At 37.2% G+C, this 19,305-nt stretch overlaps 1 protein-coding gene across 1 annotated transcript in view; it reads right to left on the minus strand.

Annotated features, from left to right (window-relative positions):
- Positions 1 to 19,305, minus strand: part of LOC110451009 — an 86,623-nt gene that overhangs the window by 29,328 nt on the left and 37,990 nt on the right. Inside the window, exons 5-6 of the mRNA XM_021499213.1 lie at positions 7,534 to 7,674; positions 6,443 to 6,575 (exon numbers count right to left, since the gene is read on the minus strand). Of these exons, the coding sequence (XP_021354888.1) occupies positions 6,443 to 6,575; positions 7,534 to 7,674 (274 nt within the window). The remainder of the gene's footprint in view (positions 1 to 6,442; positions 6,576 to 7,533; positions 7,675 to 19,305) is intronic.

A 19,305-nucleotide genomic window follows, 5' to 3' on the forward strand; every position in this document is an offset into this window, starting at 1 on the left:
TATGTAGTTACCATATGAACGTTGTTAGGTTTGTTAATTTTCTTTCCTATTTTTAGCACTCCATCCGGTCACAATTGACTAATTGATAATACCTTTTTTTTTTTAAATTTAGTACATACCCTGGACCGTTTTTATTACCGAAAGTGCGTTTCCGTTGCGTTTCCGCTTAGTCTGCGTTGCGTTTGCGTTGACCGTTTGATGTGCGTTTTAACTTTAGCGTTGAATGTGCGTTGAACATGCGTTTTACTGGTTACGTAAGAAAACGATCGATGGCTATGTACAGGTTATTTTAAGAATATGTGAGTGCTGAAATGTTTTTTATATCCCAGAAAAAAATAGTTATATGCATAATAAAGCTTTCAAATTAAAAATATATATATATTCAAATAAAATAGATCAATACATGAAATAATCGTTCGGTAGTTTAGCAATGACTTACATTTATAGTCGAATATTTGGGCAGCGTCGTGCATGCATGCATGTCTATACACGTACCTCATTTGGTCAGTAAAATTATCAGTAGAAAATAATTGAGTAATTACAGACCCAGGACCGTTTTTCTTGTCCGTTTAAACGCAAACGCAACGCAAACGCAACGCAAACGCAACGCAAACTCAACGCAAACGGAACGCAAACGCAACGGAAACGCAACGGAAACGCAACGCAAACGCACACTAACCGTTTGGTTAAACACGCTCCTAAAACGCAGTTCATAAAAGACCAATAATGGACTTATATTTAGATGTACTTGCTGGCGGAAGCGTGTCGGTCACTGACGCTAACTCTGACCTGTATTAACCTATACAGCGCTCGCGTGTAGTTTGCACAGCGGCAGATGCAGATATACTTATAGGCAACATTTTCCTCGTCAGAACCAAAAAAACAAATTGGAATGACGATTTGTCCGCTGATTTTTGGTGAATATTGATAATTCGTTTTGAAATTACACTTCTAATGGCATCCGTTTGGAACTCAACAGTACATTACATTTAACATATAATTAGTTAATCTACACGACGCCGAAACACATTCCTTTTTATGAATTCATAAGATTTAAAGTATATTTCATGTTGGTGGTTTCTCACTAATCTTTTTAACTTCTATATTTCCCCCAAATATTATTTCAAGATGAAGTTACGGGAATAATCTTGAACAATGGTTCTTCGACATCAACAATACATATGGATACGTCTAGTGGGTAGTTGGCATATTCACTTGGCTGATATAGATGGGGCGTCACCTGGTCTGTCTACCATCTGAGTACTTTTCTTTCAATTTTTTGTCTTTATTCAAAATTATAAATGTTCAGAGAAAACATATTTACAACAGTATACCATATCAAACATAATATATATGGAGTACAAATCATTATACTTTTTAAACAACATTTTGATAAATTTGCATCAATTTCTTCAATGTTTAACATTGTTTGTATTCATTAGTTCTGAACTTTAAAATATTCGAAATTACAAAGTAGTATTTGTATAAATACAACTTCCTTTCTGCAGACAGAAAGGAACATTTTAACAAGTAGTGAAATTCGTCACCAATGTCTTGGATATGTGCATTTTCTTGTTTCGGTAATCAACATTATTCCATCTTCCAGTTTCCACTATAAACTTATGATTACTAGTTCTAAATTTACACAATAAAACTCGTTAATTGTCAGTCAACAATTCTAAATAATTTTCAAATTACAATTTAAATGCTCTGTAGCACACTAAGAGGAATTAAAAAAGTCATTACTCCAGTTTTGTAAAAACTGCTCATTTAATAATTGCTGTCTTATAAGTTTTACCCGTAGCGGGTAACTATGTTCCAAAAACTGGGAATTCCATATATATACTAGTCCACATTCATTAAAAATACTTTGTATAAATTTCAAGTAGGGAATTAATTTGTTTTCATTATTATAAACATGATATAGCACATTATACAAAACAATATTCAATTTACTCTCTTTAGACTGTAGCATTCCTAACCAATAACTAATCATTCTATTTTTATTTCAATCAAAAGGGAATATGTACCGAGTTCACCATAAACCATTCAATTCGGTGTATTCTTTTTTAACCCTAATATCAATTTACAGAATTTTAAATGAAAACGTTCCAAAATCTGAGTGTTTATGTAACCCGAGACTTCACATCCATACAGCAAGATAGGTTTTATTATTTTATTAAAAATATCATAAATACATTTGATAGATAAGTTCAGTTTTCTACTTTTCTTTAAAACATCATACATAGCTATTGTGAAGTTTTGAAAATTATGGTTTTTGGCATCATTGTTTTACTAATATTTACTTTTAATTTTCAAATTTTACAGTATTCGCTAAAACTATTAAACTGATTTTGTAAATCATTAGGACTATAAGAAATTAAAATGGTAGCATCTGCATATCAGAGGATAAAAGTGTAATATATATGTGAAAGTCGGTTTCAATTTTACTATTGATACATTTAACACCCTTAATATCATTTCGAATCATAAAATCTTCTACATCATTTAAATATAGACTGAAAAGAAGGGGAGATAAATTTCCCCCTTTTCTCAATCCGATTTCACAAGGGAAATAATTTTATTCTTGACCATTCAATACAATTTTAGATTTATTCCTTGATACAGTTTATTCCAGACACCATTTCGCTACACTTTATCAAACGCTCTTTCGATGTCAATAAAAAACACAATAAAACTTATTTGTCATCATATTTGTTAGAGAAATGAATGAGTGTAGCACACAAATATTATCAAAAGTAGAATATTTTTTTCGGAAGCTCTTCGATTTTAACATATGCATGTAATGTTATAAGTGGCATATGTGTTCCTTTTGGGGCGGTTTGCCGTTTGGGGTTTTTCCTTGGGGGCGGTTTGTCCTGAATGACCTCTGTTGACGTCATACTGATTCAGATGACGTCACGAGGGTTGTCTGGAGGGGTTGTCTGGAATGCAGGAGCAGTAACATCTGGGTCGTGTTGAAATAATTTAAGTGAACAATGTCTATAGTTTTAAGATAGAATTGAAATTCAACATAGTTGTAATGATATATGTAGCCCTTCATCCAAATATCATCATTCTGGGCCTCATGGTTATTCAGAAGAAATCGTTTAAATTTTCTAAACAAATCTGACCCCTGTGACCTTGAATATAAGTCAACGTCATTCATTTGAACAAACTAGGTAGCACTTCATGCAAGCATGATAATGGCCAGATGTCATCATCCTGGGCCGCATGGTTATTCAGAGGATGTCGTTTAAAGATTTTACATATATTTGACCCCTGTGACCTTGAATGTAAGTCAACATCATTTCTTTGAACAAATTTGTAGCCCTTCTTCCCAGCATACTACTGACCAGTCATCATCACCCCGGGCCTTTAAGTTATATAAAGTCGTTTAAAGATTTTAACATATGTGATCCTCTGACCGTGAATATGAGTGAAGGTCATTAATTTTAAAAAAACTTGGTAGCCCTTCATCCCAGCATGCTACTGGCCAAATATCATCACCCTAGCTAGGCCTTTTAGTTATTCAGAAGAAGTTGCTTAAAGGTTTTTAAAAACAATTGACTCATGTGACCTTGAATATGAGTGAAGGTCATTCATTTGAACAAACGTGGTAGCCCTTCATCCAAGCATGCTACTGACCAAATAGCATCACCCTGGGCACTTTGGTTATTCAGAAGGAGACGTTAAAAAATTATAACATATTTGACCCCTGTGACCTTGAATATGAGTGAAGGTAATTTATTTGAACAAATTTGGCAGCCCTCCATTCCAGCATGTTAATGGCCAAATATCATCACCCTAGGCCTTTTGTTTTTTAAGAAGAAGTTGTTTAAAATAAAATATTGACGCCGGACGCCGGACAGACGGACGCCGTGCCACGGCATAAGGTATTCAGGTTGAGGTTGCAAGGATTATTAATTGGTTACCTTCTTACTCAAGTAGAGACTCATTGTGTCTTACCGCTTTACTTTCCCCTACAGTTTCCGATAACCTCCGTATTGCTGAAAATTACAGTATACCTTATTCCCGACTTCAATTAACAAAATCGAAGTGGTTTATGCACATTTCTTAACCAAACACGACCCTCATACGACCAAAACCGACCTTCATACGACTGAACACGACACTCATACGACCGTCATAAGATATTCATACGATACAACACGATTTAACCTCATTTAACACGACCCCAATACGACCACTTCATACCACCAAATACGACTGTCATATGATGCCCATACGTGGGATATGTAGTATATAAGCTGCATTGCAACAGCATTTCTGTGTCAGTCTTCACAATGTTCAACAACGTACAAGACCCGCAAGAAGCAGCTTTGGAGGAGGAGGAAGTACATCTGGTAGCTTTGGCTTTGATGGTGAGGGGTTGGAGGCAGCGTAGGCGTCTCAGAGTGAGGTTCGGGAAGAGATTCTGGGTTCGACCATGGTTGTTGAGGAGACCTATGTATGGGCAGTATGAACACCTAATGCAAGAACTGTATCGTGAAGATATGAATACATTTACCAACTTCTTGCGTGTCACTCAGGAGATGTTCATGGAACTAGAAGAACGCGTTGGTCCTCGTTTTGAAAAAAGTACACCTTCTGGAGAAAGGCACTAGAGCCTGGGCTTCGCCTAGCTATAACACTGCGTTATACAGCCACTATTACCGATTACTTCAATGTGGTTTTAAAGTGCTTGCTAATACCATATCTACGATTGTCTACGGAACATGTGAGAGTATTGCACAAGAGGACACAGAAGAGGTAATGCCGACACCAAAAACCCAAGAAGCTTGGAAGGAGGTGGCTGATGAGTTTTCAACGAAATGGAACTTTCATAACCTGGTGAAATAGATGGAAAACATGTAGCTATAAAATGTCCACGAAATTAAGGCTCTTTCTATTATAACTATAGGGGATTCTACTTTATCATACTCCTCGCAATAGTTGACGCTGCATACAAGTATCTGCAAATGGTAGTTGATCAGATGGTGGTGTCTTCAGGGACTGCGACATCTATCAGGAACTGGACCAAGGCACTGCAGGTCTTCCAGAACCACAACCTCTTTTCAAAACGAGGAAGATGTAACATGTAACATGGAGATGAAGGTGGAGGTGGTGATGATGGAATGTTGAATGTTGATGGCTGCTCAGATGGCTGGATGTCAGTTTCAGTTGTTGTTTTTATTGTTGTTGGCGATTTTGGTGGTGGTTCAGAGGTTTCAGCTGGCTCATCTTGTCCCTGGGTACCGGGTGGATATTCATCCATGGTTGATGGTGAATGATGTTTCCCTTTCGAAGGTTTTGCTTGGAGGAGCTTCCGTTTCTGCCGCCTGAGGCTGTTGAATGAGTTTTCACTTTCAGGGGGTTTCCCACGTTCTCACTCAGTCACGTGATGGGCGTTTCCGGTCGTATGACAAACGTATGGATTTCGTGTTCAGGCGTATGGGAGTCGTATGAAAGGCGTATGAAAGTCGTGTTGACTGAACGCGACTGAACACGATCTGCATACGACTGAACACGATCTTCATACGATTAAACACGACTGTCATACGACCTTCATACGACCTTCATACGACTGAACACGACTTTTCAGCTCGGCTTTAAATCGTGTTATACATGTTTGCATTGCAAAAAATTATAACACAATTTAAGCCGAGCTGCGACGTCCATACGACCGCGCGCGACCGACCACGACTTAACACGAATGAGTGCGCGACCGTCATACGTTCTAACACGATTTAAGGAAAAACGTTAAGTCGTGTTCATTCGTGTTCAGATTCGTGAATGTGAGATAGGGGCTTTAAATTCTATACGGTAATAATACATTTTCCTATCTAGTAAACATATTCAAAGCAAAACAGTCGCTACAATTTATTCTAAATACAAAAAGATTTTCAGTATATTTTCTTGCACTCCAACATGTTTACCAATAAGTCCCATTTAGTAGATACATGTATATGATAATGTATTTCATTATGTATTTCTATATTGCTGTGATATTGCTATGGCGGGTACGCATACAGCGGACGACACTATAGCGAACTATTAGGTGACGTCATAGTTTATGACGTCATAATATCTACTTCAAATAAACAGCCTGAAGAATCTCATTGAAGAGATGAATGTACGAAAGACTCATTGTTGAGATATTTTCTTTTTAGATTATTTCTTCGTCCGTAAAGATCATTGTTCCTGCTTTTATGATATATATATATAAATATATATCTATTAAATCCAATATAAACATAAATATAAACATAATATGCCACCTTTAAAATGTGTATTAATATATTGTAGGGAAAGGGCTTAATATAAGATGTGCTCAAATCCCATTATATATAAATTACAATAAAATATGTTTAATCTAAAATGAAACTAAGCATATCAATACATTCCTTCATTATTTTTTTGAAGTCACAGAGTACAGTACCTGGTGGGCTGTGAATAAGTCTGATCCTGATAGGGGACGTCCGCCCAAATGCAGTGATGACGTCATGGGTGTTGTCGGTACTCCCTCCGTCACACACGAGAACCTCTTTAATGCAATTTATGTCACTACAATTCTGAAAGCATTGATAAGAGTCCGAGAGATGACTTGATGAGGAAAAGCCAATGCAAAAACAGATTGCAAAAACGGCAAACATCAAGTTTGAGATAAAAATATTTGTATTCAAATGCTAACAGTATTGTGTTATTTTCGCCGGGTCGTCCAAGGATAACACAAACTTACTCGAATAACTTATTTATTGAAAACGCTCTGTTTCTTTTGCATGCACAATCAAACTCGAAAGACATCATCTAATCAATTTGCAACTGTGAACGCCTCTGTTGATTCATTGAATTTTCATCGAAATTGAATCGAAGTTTCTCTAGAGTTAGGTGATGAGAATACAGACAAATAACGGAGTAGCAGGTCACTACGCAGGAATTCGTTTTATTCGCTATAAATTGTAAGACAGGAAATGTACTTTTTATCTATTTTACCTAATAGCAAGACCCCATTTTTCTTCATGTGTGCGAGAAAACGTATTAGGAATGAACGAACCGCGACTGAACAGAGAGTTGTCCAACGTACATGTTTTCAGACGGAGGTTGTTTCTATTGGAAAAGATTTCGTCTCAGTAATTAAAATGAATTAACTACTTTGATAATTAAATATCGCTTCTTTTTTGCATTTCAAAATTATGAAATATACACAACGTTTATATATATATATATATGGGGTATTTCTGTAACTATTTATACGATATATTGGTGTTTGACATTTTACTTTCACTTAGGGAGTTCACATAGCATATATTTTATTTGAACAATAATGCAACAACGCACAGGTTCAAAGTGAACATAAAGGAAGAATCTGATCATTTCAGAAATTTGAATGGACAATGATATACGACATAATGGAATTAATGTTGTAGATAGCGTAATTTAAGAATTAAAAAAACATTTTTTATTTTAATAATATGATTACACGTAGTTCAAAGTCAAGATATTTAAGAACTGTATTTAAAATATAATAACCTGGACGACAGATTCAAGAGTTTTCCTTATTCCAAAAGCCTCGTTTAGGACAGGTATGACGACACTCCATGAGCCACCTGCAATTTCTGACCTTCGGACCCCAACCTCTTTCTCAAATATGTGCATTTCCAGTTCTGTGTCCTATATATCAAAAAGAAAACGTATTATTTCGATGGCAAGGGTTTCGAACAAATGTCGAAATGAATTTTACCCAAAATCTAGCCTGGAGTTTATGTGCATTGCTACAATTAGCTCGAAGACATGTCCAGGCCCTGCTATGCTACGCTTTTAAACGACATATGCATTACCTCGAACAAAATATTAAATGAAACAAGCAAAATGTGTTTAACATGTGAAACGTTAAGAGGTTTACATCAATGATTAACTTCACAATATTCGTTTTTGTATATTATGGTTGCATATTTTGACCGTTACACAAATCTCCCTTATAGCTCCAGTTAAAAATCTAACATAAGAAAGAAAGAGCAATGTCATGATACACATGCACACCAGATTGGAGCAAACTCGGACTCTATCTAAATTTCTACCAATCGAATGCCGGTATACGTTGGTCATCTTGTCCAATCAGAAAACAGATGTCGCAGTGCCATAATACACCTACGTGTTAAATGTGATCGAAATCTGACAATATCAAAAGCTCGGACAATCAGAAACTCGTTTACGGTGGCCATCTTGCCCAGTTGGGTTCGAATTGCCATAATACACCTACATGTACCTACGAATGAGATATGGCGCAAAGAGTACGCTGAACACCTGTTTCAGTTCAACGCATTGACATGGTCTAAAACACGATTAATGACCATACATCTAAGAATAGTATTTGTACGCCCCCTGTCGGATCAGGTTTGTTGGTCAATACATATATACTAATTGAAAAAAAACAATTGTTAAGCATTAATTTAAATGATCAATTAGTGTTTATGTTTTATAATTATATAATGTTAAAGGTAGTTAACAAATATGTGAGATAAATAGTATGGTTTAGGTATTAACGAACGACATTGATTCGAAGTCTATTAATAAAAGGCAGACAAATCGGGTGTCCGTTCTGTTATATCGGATATCAAATTATATAAATCTAAACTTGCAACTTCATTAGTTTTATACAAATTTAATGAAATTTTGTCGTAATGTTTGGTTTTAATTTCGTATATCAGAGGGCAGAATTTTAGCCGCTGGGCGAGTTGTCTACAGTTTTGTTGTTGTTTTGACGAAGTGACGTCTGTACATTTTTTATATAATACATATTGCAAAAGTTTAAATACAACCCGTTTCGTCTCTCGCGAACGCACACTTGTCCAGGTTTTTTTCTGAATTTCTAGTCAGTTAATTAATATAATATAATATAATATACTATTTTTAGTTAAGTACATTTATATTTTTTAAACATTCTTTTCACATTTTTCACATAATACGCTTTTGCAGTGATACAAAAACTGTAATAATCATTTGATGTCAATATTAACTGGGCTTGTATAGATTTCTGATTCTATTTGTAGTAATTTTCTGATGACATTTGTAATGTGAGTCCCCTTCCAGAATCGGAATCAGAAATTTGGTAGATATGTTCTAGACATTTTGCACTGTTGTACTACTGTTTTTGTTTGACGTTGTTTCGCATATGTTGTGAATACTAGAAATTGTAGGATCATTTCTAATATATATCATCTCGGTACATGCCATAGAGGAAGCGACCTATGTGGGAACCCCTGCAGCACCTTGAATTTCCACGCTGTGATTTTGTCTTCCATTAGCGGAGATTGATATCACAGTCATATATAATTAAGTATAGTAGATCTGTTCTCCTGGCACTTAGACCAATGAGTCATGATATTACTACACATCTTTTAGAGGATTATAAGGAATCAAAGTAGGAAAAGAACTTGCGCACAAGACGTGGGACACGGACAGGAAAGGCTGCTGTTAGGCGAATACCAATTGTTATCGGGGTTAAATTAAACGGAACCAGCGGTTGTACCTGTTCTGTCATTGCTGGCGATAAACATTTTATTTTGTGTATAATTTACAGGCCTCCTCCATCTAAACAGAATGCTTTTTGATGAATGTTATACCTTTTTAGACCACCAAGTTGTTGTACTACAAGAGATTCTTATCACGGGTGATCTAAAGTTCCACTTAGACGATCTATCTAATGTTGATGCTCGCCAGTTCTCTGGGCTACTAGATTTCAGGGGTCTGATTCAGCACGTGACAGAAGCTACACACATTCATGGCCACACACTGGATGTGGCCATAACGAGGGAAGATAACTCAGTCATTGATGGAGCAGTTTCAGTGTCTGATCCATATATACGTGATCATCTTGCTGTCCACGCATCACTGAATTGTAATAAGCCAGATCGTGCAAGGAAAGAGGCGAGCTTTAAGATTTCAACAATGACATCCAGTCTTCTTCCGCCCTTCAATCTACTCAAGGGGGGGGGGGGGGGGGGGGGGGGTTGATGATCTTGTTGAAGCATAAACATCTGGTATAGAAACCCTTATAGAGAAACACGCACAGCTGCAGACTAAGGTGATAACTGTGAGACCGAATGCCCTGTGTTATAATGAAAATCTCCGCGTAGAAAACAGAACCGTAGAAAAGCAGAGAGACAGTGGCGACCGACCAAATTAACCGTTCACCAACAGATTTATAGGGAACAATGTCGGCTAGTTGGTTCACTTCTCATTCAGTCAAAGAAGGCTTATTATTCGGAAAGAATCGAAGTATGTGGTAAGGATCATAGACATTTTTTTAAACTCACCAAAAATCTAATGGGCCAGAAAGGTGAAATTATCCTACCAAACTGTAATTCAGAAAAAGACTTATCACACAAGTTCAGTGATTACTTTCTGAATAAAATCAGCTCAATCAGGACAAATTTTGCTGAAGTGAACTCTTCTGCTGACAATGATATTTCTGTCATGACTGCTGAAATTGCTCTCGCCAACAAACCAGGACGAGTTGCGCAATATAATCATGACCTCGCAATCGAAGTCCTGTGAGCTTGATTCACTGCCTGCAAACTTATTAAAGCAATGTCTTGAAGCACTGCTTCCTTTGATTACCTCAATCATGAACAAATTAGAAGGTTGTGTCCCGGCGTTCAGAGGTTAATCTCCATGCAAACAGTCTCCATGACAACATGTAATCGGCTTACCGCATGGGACACTCTACTGAGACGGCCCTCCTACGTATACATAATGACACAGCTTCTGCCTTGAATAACAAGTGCAGAGCGGTGCTTGTCATGCTGCATTTGACGTCATCGACCATGGCATACTTTATAAACGTCTGTAATACTCTTATGGAGTGACTGATACCGCGCTATGCTGGATACAGTCTTATTTGAGTGAAAGACGACAGTGTGTTGACATCGGATCAACCACCTCCCATGACAAAGTACTAGATTTCGGGGTTCCTCAAGGGTCGGTGTTAGGACCACGAAAATATTGCCTGTACTCCAAACCGATTGGAGAGATATGTCGTCGCCAAAGTCTTCGCTATCATTGCTATGCTGACGACACACAAATTTACAGGGCCATCAAACCACAGGGCAGTTGGGATACAGTTTCAGAAAATCTGGAAGCTTGTCTGACAGATATCAGTACCTGGATGAACTCCATTATGCTAAAGCTTAATCAGGAAAAGACGAAACTAATGGTCTTTTCCCCAAAGTGTCATCAAACAATGGCTCTCCAGCTCAAGGTCGGTGCCAGAACTATTGAGACTGTCCCAGCTGTTAAAAACCTAGGGATATACTTTGATAGTTCAATGAACATGGAGCAACAAGTGAACGCTATTGCCAAAACATGTTACTACCAGATCAGAAACATCGGCTGTTAACGGCAGTTTATAACTGAAAATGCATGCAAGATTTTTGTGCATTCACTCGTTACCTCTCGGTTGGATTGTGGTAACGCCCTGCTCTGTGGTTTATCTGACAAACTAACTAGTCGTCTGCAGAGAACAAGAACACTGCAGCACGGCTGGTTACTCGTACTCAAAAGAAAGAGCACATCACACCTGTGCTATATTCATTGCACTGGTTACCTGCACGATATAGGTCGCAATACACAATTTTGGTGTATACATACCAGGCACTGAATGGAACAGCTCCTCAGTACCTACAGGATTTTGTTACCCTGTATCAGCCGTACTATGACCTATGGAAACCGGTGCTTTGGGAGGGTGTTGGGTACGTTGTGGAAAAGCTTACCATCTGCTATTAGAAAGTCAAATACCCTGAAAAAATTCAAGAGGGACATCAAAGCTCACCACTTCATGCCTGCATTTTAGGATCTCTGCAAAGACGTCTTGTAAATACCACCCTTTATTTGTTCAATTATGTGCACATTGCTTGCTTTAATGTTTAAATGTGATTGTAACCTTTGTTTTTGTTTCACAATAATAACTATTACTATTATCCATATGTTGTAAAGCGCTTAAGAGTTATTTTACAAATGATATAGGGCGCTATATAAATGTTGTATATTATTATTATTATTCTTACATATATAAAATGCATTGCATTTTAAGGAAATGTACACTGATATAAACGTTGTCGTTATCAAGACACATTCTTTAAATTACTGTAATCATAAATTATAGAAAAGCATATTGCTAGCACGTGCATAGTAGGAGTTGGCTTACCGGCGATGCTACTGGTTTCTTTACCTTAGAATTCACACGGGGCTGGCATTAACAACGACATTTATCTGGATACTATGGATCCAATATCTATTGTTGCTAGCCCCTTTTGTATAATGGTATAAAAATAGCCAGACCACTATATCACAACTGATCACTGGTCTATACTGTAAACCAAGCAAATGTTGGTAGGTTGTACGTAATAACTCGCATTTAGTGAGAAATAGCGTTAAACTGATATCGCATTAACGAAAAATACATGTCACACAACACATGGTTGAAATCGGGTAGTAAAGCGAATGTATACCAGTTAAGTTAGACAGTTTCGAATATCTGTCAAACTTTACTTTTCTGTATTTAACGCTGAAAACATCTGTTGATAACCTGTAAGTTAGTAAGCAGCCGTCTATTACAATTGCTCTTATATGACACTTTCGCTGGAGGGCGCGCACATTCTGGTAGCAGATAATTCTTTAGAAGCATAATTTGAAAATGAAAATACTCCCTTTCAAGAAAAGTCTCAACAAATAATTTTAACGCATTAATATTTTTTCCAATGGCAAACAGTTAAGATAGTACAAAATATTGGTAACCTTTCTTTCGTTTGTTGATTACCACAAATTTTCGAACAGCGGCGCTGAATTCAAGCTTTATTCGGCAGTTGTTTGGCTAAACAGCTTTTTTAAAGCACGTTTTATCTATTGAAATGTGTTTAACTACGTATGAAAGATGGTCGCCGCAACCTCTGATTGACCACAATTGTGAACAGTCGGTTCTAATGAACCTGCATTAATATCGGACGGCATGTGTAGATGAACAATTGCGCATCCACGAAATTCAGACAACTTGCTAGGTGGCATATACGCCACCTAGCGTCAGTTCCTTGCTTGACGCTACACCCGTTAGTCAAGAATTCACAGCTCCAATGGCTTCGGATCTAACGAGGGTAATTGAAAAACTTAACATCATGTGAAAGCGAGGATTATTCGCGAAGTGGTTTTCTCGCAGGACAACGTGGATTACAACATGGCGCGGCGGGCCAATTTAACACCAACCATGAGGTCCGAAGAACGAAGTCGCCCGGTCCCACCCCCAAATATGGTGCTTCTGAGGACATAAAGGATATTTCGCTACTACAAACGACTCTGTTTCAAAGGTAAAACTGTCCGTTGATCTCCGTGTGAGTGAATCAGATCGAGATATAAAGCGAGGTAACCAACCGTTTGCTAATGTTGTTCAAAAATGTGGACTCTATGCTGAAACTTCTACTGACAATTAAAGAAAACGAGGTGAGTGATGACATTTTAACAGACCTATGGAATGTTCAAGTCGCTCATATTCGGTATTTACAAGAGAAATTTTCGTCAATTCTTGTACAGGGTCAATTCAATCCGGAAGTAGCTGGTCTATATAGAACAATCTAGAAAAACACGACCGGGTTCTGATCACGTGCTCTTGATATTTTGGAAAATGCTACGACGATCTCGGCCGCAAACACCCGTGGTCAATCTTCTCGCGGACGGGGATCATACGGATACGGACGAAATTTTAATTAAGAGAGGTGGACGGTCAATATTTTATCATCGTGGCGATTTCAATCGAACTGATACACAGACCCGACACTCCTTAGAACACGTGGTACGCTCATGTACAGCAGCGGTGAGTTGTAAACATTGTTCATGTTGTACAATGTTTTCACATTTACTAGCTGTGTGAATATAAGAACACGTGTACTTTTAGCTCAGATTTTAAACAATAACATTACTGCAGAGTTGTGTTTCTGAAAGTACAGTTACTTGGCCCATGTAACAAAGTAACTCAGTGGGTTTCCGAAGGCATTACAATACCATTTAGTAAAACGAGCCAGAAACATTTCCTCTCCAAAATCAGGTACTTACCCCTTCTCAGGTTCGATTTGTGAACGATTGCTGGTCAAGCAGTTGATCAGTTTAGTGGATTGTGCTCCATATTGTGTCTCTCCTATCGGATGTGTCAGTAAAAAAAGGAGGAAATTTAGCTCAGGCTTATTACAGACCTTAGATTGTTAACCTCTGGTAGTGTCACGCCTACGTTTCGGTATTAAGATGTCAGGGTGTTACCCCAGGTAGTACGAAAAGGGGACAAACTTGTAACAATAGAAAACGGATTTTTTCACATTCCGGTTCATAAATAATACAGGAAATATTTTGGTTTTGCTCTAAAAAACTATATTATGTATGGACGTCCTACCCTTTCGGTTACAATCCAGCCCATATTACTTCTGTAAAATATTACGCCCAGTGATTGAACATTTCAGAACCCTGAATATTCGTCTTTTAGCATATGTTGATGATATTTATAATTTGTGCAACATAATTGCACACCGTGATTTTGTATTTGATACACTCAAAACGCTTGGATTCCACATTAACGAGGAGAAATCTTGTTTAACTCCCGACAGTACAAAGGAGTTTCTTGGATATTTAGTTGTCACAGATAACGACTCAGCAATTCTCAAGGTTACAAAGGCGCGTATAAAAAAAGTGCGTGCAGATATACGATAAGCGTTATCTAAGCCGTCGATACGGGCTCGAACCCTTGCTCGTGTGATTGGACAGTGTGTCGCCACGACAAAGGCAGTATTACCCGGTAAACTAAAATTGCGCGAGGCATATAGACTTCTCCGTACTAAGACAAACTGGGATTATATTTTTGTATGGTCAGAATCAGCACGTTTTGCTAATTAAGTCAATTAAACAGGACAGTATCATGTGACGGACAATATTTTGATTGTTATACGGGGATTAATCAGTTGATCAATGTTGTATTGTTTTACTTGCATATCAACATGCAGCGTAATTATGTTACAATGTGTATTAAATTCGTCTTAAGAGTCAAATGGTTTAATTATAGTCACGCCAGTTTGACTTTAAATAGAGTTATAATGTTTCATATTTTCTCAATTCCTTAACGTGTTTAAATCTCACTATAAGGCAATTGTTCATAAATAATATGTTTTATTATTTATTTATTTGTTGTTGTTCCCCTATTTGACGTAGGTTTAGGTAAAGCGTAGTCAAGGGAAACAACTCTAACTTACTTCTTGCTAGGCCACCTAGCGTCAGTTCTTTGCTTGACGGTTTTGCATATACATCCACTTGATTGTTATTAAGGATTAGGGATTTCTATTTCGGATGGAAATACCTATTGTTATTGTTATGATTTTTCTTCTTATTATTATTATTATTTCCACAGATCTTGTTAACACTTTATCCTATGAATGAACAAAGATATAACGTTCATATTTCAGTACATTATAAAGGTCAACGATCTCATGACACTCTAAGAAAATCATGGTCATAAATTTAAAGGTCAAGGTCACAGATCTATAAATAGAGATTTTTAAAACGTTTTTCGAACGTCTATAACCTCAAACTGTTTGTTGTATTGTGATTTTGTTTCCATATTTCATGTAGATCTTGGTCGGGGCTAACTTTTTTCTATGACATGTTTTCAGAGAATATGTCAAGTTCGAGGCCTCGCTACGCGGTCAAATAAAGGTCAAAAATTAAAATATCAAAAAGAGTTGTTTTCCTACTGATCGTAAAGAGCACGATCTCAGGAAGGTATGTGATAAGTTTCATGATCATTGCATGACAAATGACGACGATATGCCACTTTGAAAAATGTTCATTTTCCCGCCCAAATTCAAATTTTCAAAAAAGTACACTTTAATTTCTTCTCCTCCGTTTTCCTAAGGCCTACAGTGTTGATATTCGGCACATAGCATGTATCCTTGACTACAAAATGAACACATATCGTTGACCTTGACCTTCATCCAATGTGACAGGGGTCAAATGATAAAAAAAACTTAAATTTTCAAATTCTTTCAAAACAATTTTTTTTTACACTACACCTTTAAGATGGCCCTCTTAAGAGGGTATTTTTAAAGTTTCAAGGTCAAATCATCATACTGCACATTAAAAGATAAAAGGACAGATGATTTCTTAAAGAATGGTCAAAATGCTTTCGTCAAACTGTACAAAGGGAAGTGTAACCATCATCAAACCTACTGTTGTTTGGTGTAATGTGTCCAAATAACAGAGCTGTCATTCACCAGGACTATCACTGTGTGTACTGAGGTTTGGTGTCGCTTGGTCCAAATAACAGAGCTGTCATTCACCATTGACCCAGGACCATCACTGTGTGTACTGGGGTTTGGTGTCGCTTGGTCCAAATAACAGAGCTGTCATTCACAACTCAGTAAGTAACGTCCCTACAAAGGGGAGGGAGACAGGAGAAAGAACACTGAACAACTTTCTATCAATGCTGACTGTTCAGAAATAACTTGACCCTATGGTAAGGTTGGTCAAAGAAGGGAAGCGAAGGGGAGCGAGGGGAGGCGTTCGTCAGTCCGAGAATATATCTTTGATCAATTTCCTGTTGGAAATCCCGTGTTTTGATCATGATCAAATCTAGTTGTTATTGTTCCGTTTCTTCCTTATTAAGTCACCCCGAACGAAGTCGGGTGACTTGTTGTTATTGTTCCGTTTCTAACTTATTATTCTTATTATTATTACTCCCCCCTAAAAAGTTTCCGCGTTAAATCTCAGGAACTGCAAATGGGAATCTTATCATACTTTGCATATATAATCAGTACAATTTGTAGTTGTGCATCTGACTCTTATTTTTCCGCGTCATCCATCCAAGACGGCCGTCGCTGCTCTGATTGGCCGAAATCATATCCAATAATAACATTCATTCTATTTGACGGAACTTAATGAAACTTGGTGAAAGGGATGATAACCTCACAGCGCTCGTTTTCGACAAACAATATTTCACTTTGAATTCAAAATGGCCGCCAAATCCAGGCTTCTGATTGGTCGAAATTTTAATATCGTCCAATTTCGATTAAAGTTAGTATGTAGGTGAAGTATGGCACTACGAACAAAACTATCGTGTTTGTTTTGTAAAAAAAAAAGATGACTGCTATTTCCTGGCCTCTGATTGGTCAAAATTCCAATATCGAAGTCATATCCAGTAATAACATCCGTTCTATTTGATGGAACATAATGAAACACGGGGAAATAATGGGGGAAATGATGATAACGTCACAGCGCTCATTTTCGACAAACAATTACTTGACTTTGGATTCAAAATGGCGGTTAAATGCAGGCTTCTGATTGGTCGAAATTCAAATCTCGTCCAATTTCGATGAAATTTAGTATGTAAGTGTAATATAGCACTACGAACAAAACTACGGTGTTTGTTTTGTTAAAAAACAAAATGGCTGCTATTTCCTGGGCTCTGATTGGTCAAAAATTCAGCGCAAAATCATATCACCAGTAATAACATTCGTTATATTTTATCAAACATAATGAAACTCGGTGAAAGGGATTATAACGTCACAGCTCTCGTTTTCGACAAAAAAAACAATTGATTTTGGACTCAAAATGGCGGCCAAATGCAGGCTTCTGATTGGTCAAATTTTTAATATTGTCTGATTTTCATGAAATTTGCTATGTAGGTATATCATGGGACACCGGTCACTTTAATTTCCTACCTCAGTTTCACTGTTCGACAAAATGGCTGCCATATTCTGGCCTCTGATTGGTCGAGATTTTAATATCGTCCAATTTTGATGAAATTTGGTATGTAGGTGTAGTATGGCACAACTGCGGTGTTCATTTTGTGGAAAAACCAAATGGCTGTGTCCTAAGCTGGGGAGGGGAGACTTCCGCTATTGCTCGCAAATGCAATTCTAGTTCTTATTATTATTCTTCCGCCGCTTTTATCCGCGCTTAACTACAAATGGAATTCTGTTCAAACTTTGCATACATAATCAGTACGATATGTGGTTGTGTATCTGACTCTTATTTTTCCGTGCCAACCATCCAAGATGGCTGCCGCTGCTCTGATTGGCCGAAATCATTTCTAGTAATAACATTCGTTCTATTTGATAGAACATCGTGAAACCTGGTGAAAAGGAAGATAACATCCCACCGATTGATTTCGACAAAAAATATTTCATTTTGGATTCAAAATGGCGGCCAAATGGAGGCTTCTGATTGGTCGAAATTATAATATCGTCCAATTTTTATAAATTTTGGTATGTAGGTGTAGTATGACACTACCAACACAACTGGGGTGTTCGTTTTGTGAAAAAAAATAGCTGACATTTACTGGCCTCTGACTTGTCCAAATTAAATTCAATATGTAGGTATATATCATTGGACACCGGTCACTTTCGTAAACTGAGTTTCGAAATGTTATTCAAAATGGCGGCAAATGCAGGCTTCTGATTGGTCGAAATTTTAATATCGTCCAATTTTGATGAAATTTGACATGTAGGTGTAGTATGGCTGCGTACAGGGAAGGGGTGACTTCCACTATTGCAATTCTAGTTATGTTTTGATTTGTATGTGCAGCTCAAGTAAAGGGCATAGGCAATTGTTTATATCTGTTGTTGTTCCCCTTTTTGATGTAGGTTTATGTAAAGGAGTTATCACCATATAAATGTTGGAGAAGAAAATGTGATGTAGGTATACCTTCCTCGAAATTCCAAGGATTACTCTGACTAACATTTTCTTCATGATGATCACCTCACGACTATCTCATTACGAATTCGAATGCGGCTAGTTTGTTTCTTGTATGTATATCAAAAGAATCACCCGGCAGCGTAATGTTAAGTTTGACTGGTTTTGAAGTCAAGTGCCGCTCCTCTGTAATCTGCAAAGGTCAACCTAGCGATTGGTTACCTTTTATATCATTCAAATAAATAACCTCGTTCATTCCATTTCGCCATGACATATTCCAGGGGTTTAGATAAAGTAAGTGAACGTAATTCCTACAATTTCGAGGATGCAATTATGTATTTATGTGTAAAGGAAGTTCGGCTATAGTTAAACGAAAGTCTGTAAGTATGTGATAGCGATTTAGTTCAAAATATAAATGACTGACGTGAAGCATTTATTTCAAACTTCATTTTAGAAATTAATATAACACCCAGTATAGTACGATATGAGGTGATCCACACATCCAAAAGTGAAGGTAGAAAGTGGAAGTGAGTGTTGACATTTCGCAGGATGTTGTGATTGGTCAGAAAGCAGCACATTTAAAAC

The sequence above is a fragment of the Mizuhopecten yessoensis genome, unplaced genomic scaffold (assembly GCF_002113885.1).
Source record: "Mizuhopecten yessoensis strain PY_sf001 unplaced genomic scaffold, ASM211388v2 scaffold25, whole genome shotgun sequence".
Lineage (NCBI taxonomy): Eukaryota > Metazoa > Mollusca > Bivalvia > Pectinida > Pectinidae > Mizuhopecten > Mizuhopecten yessoensis.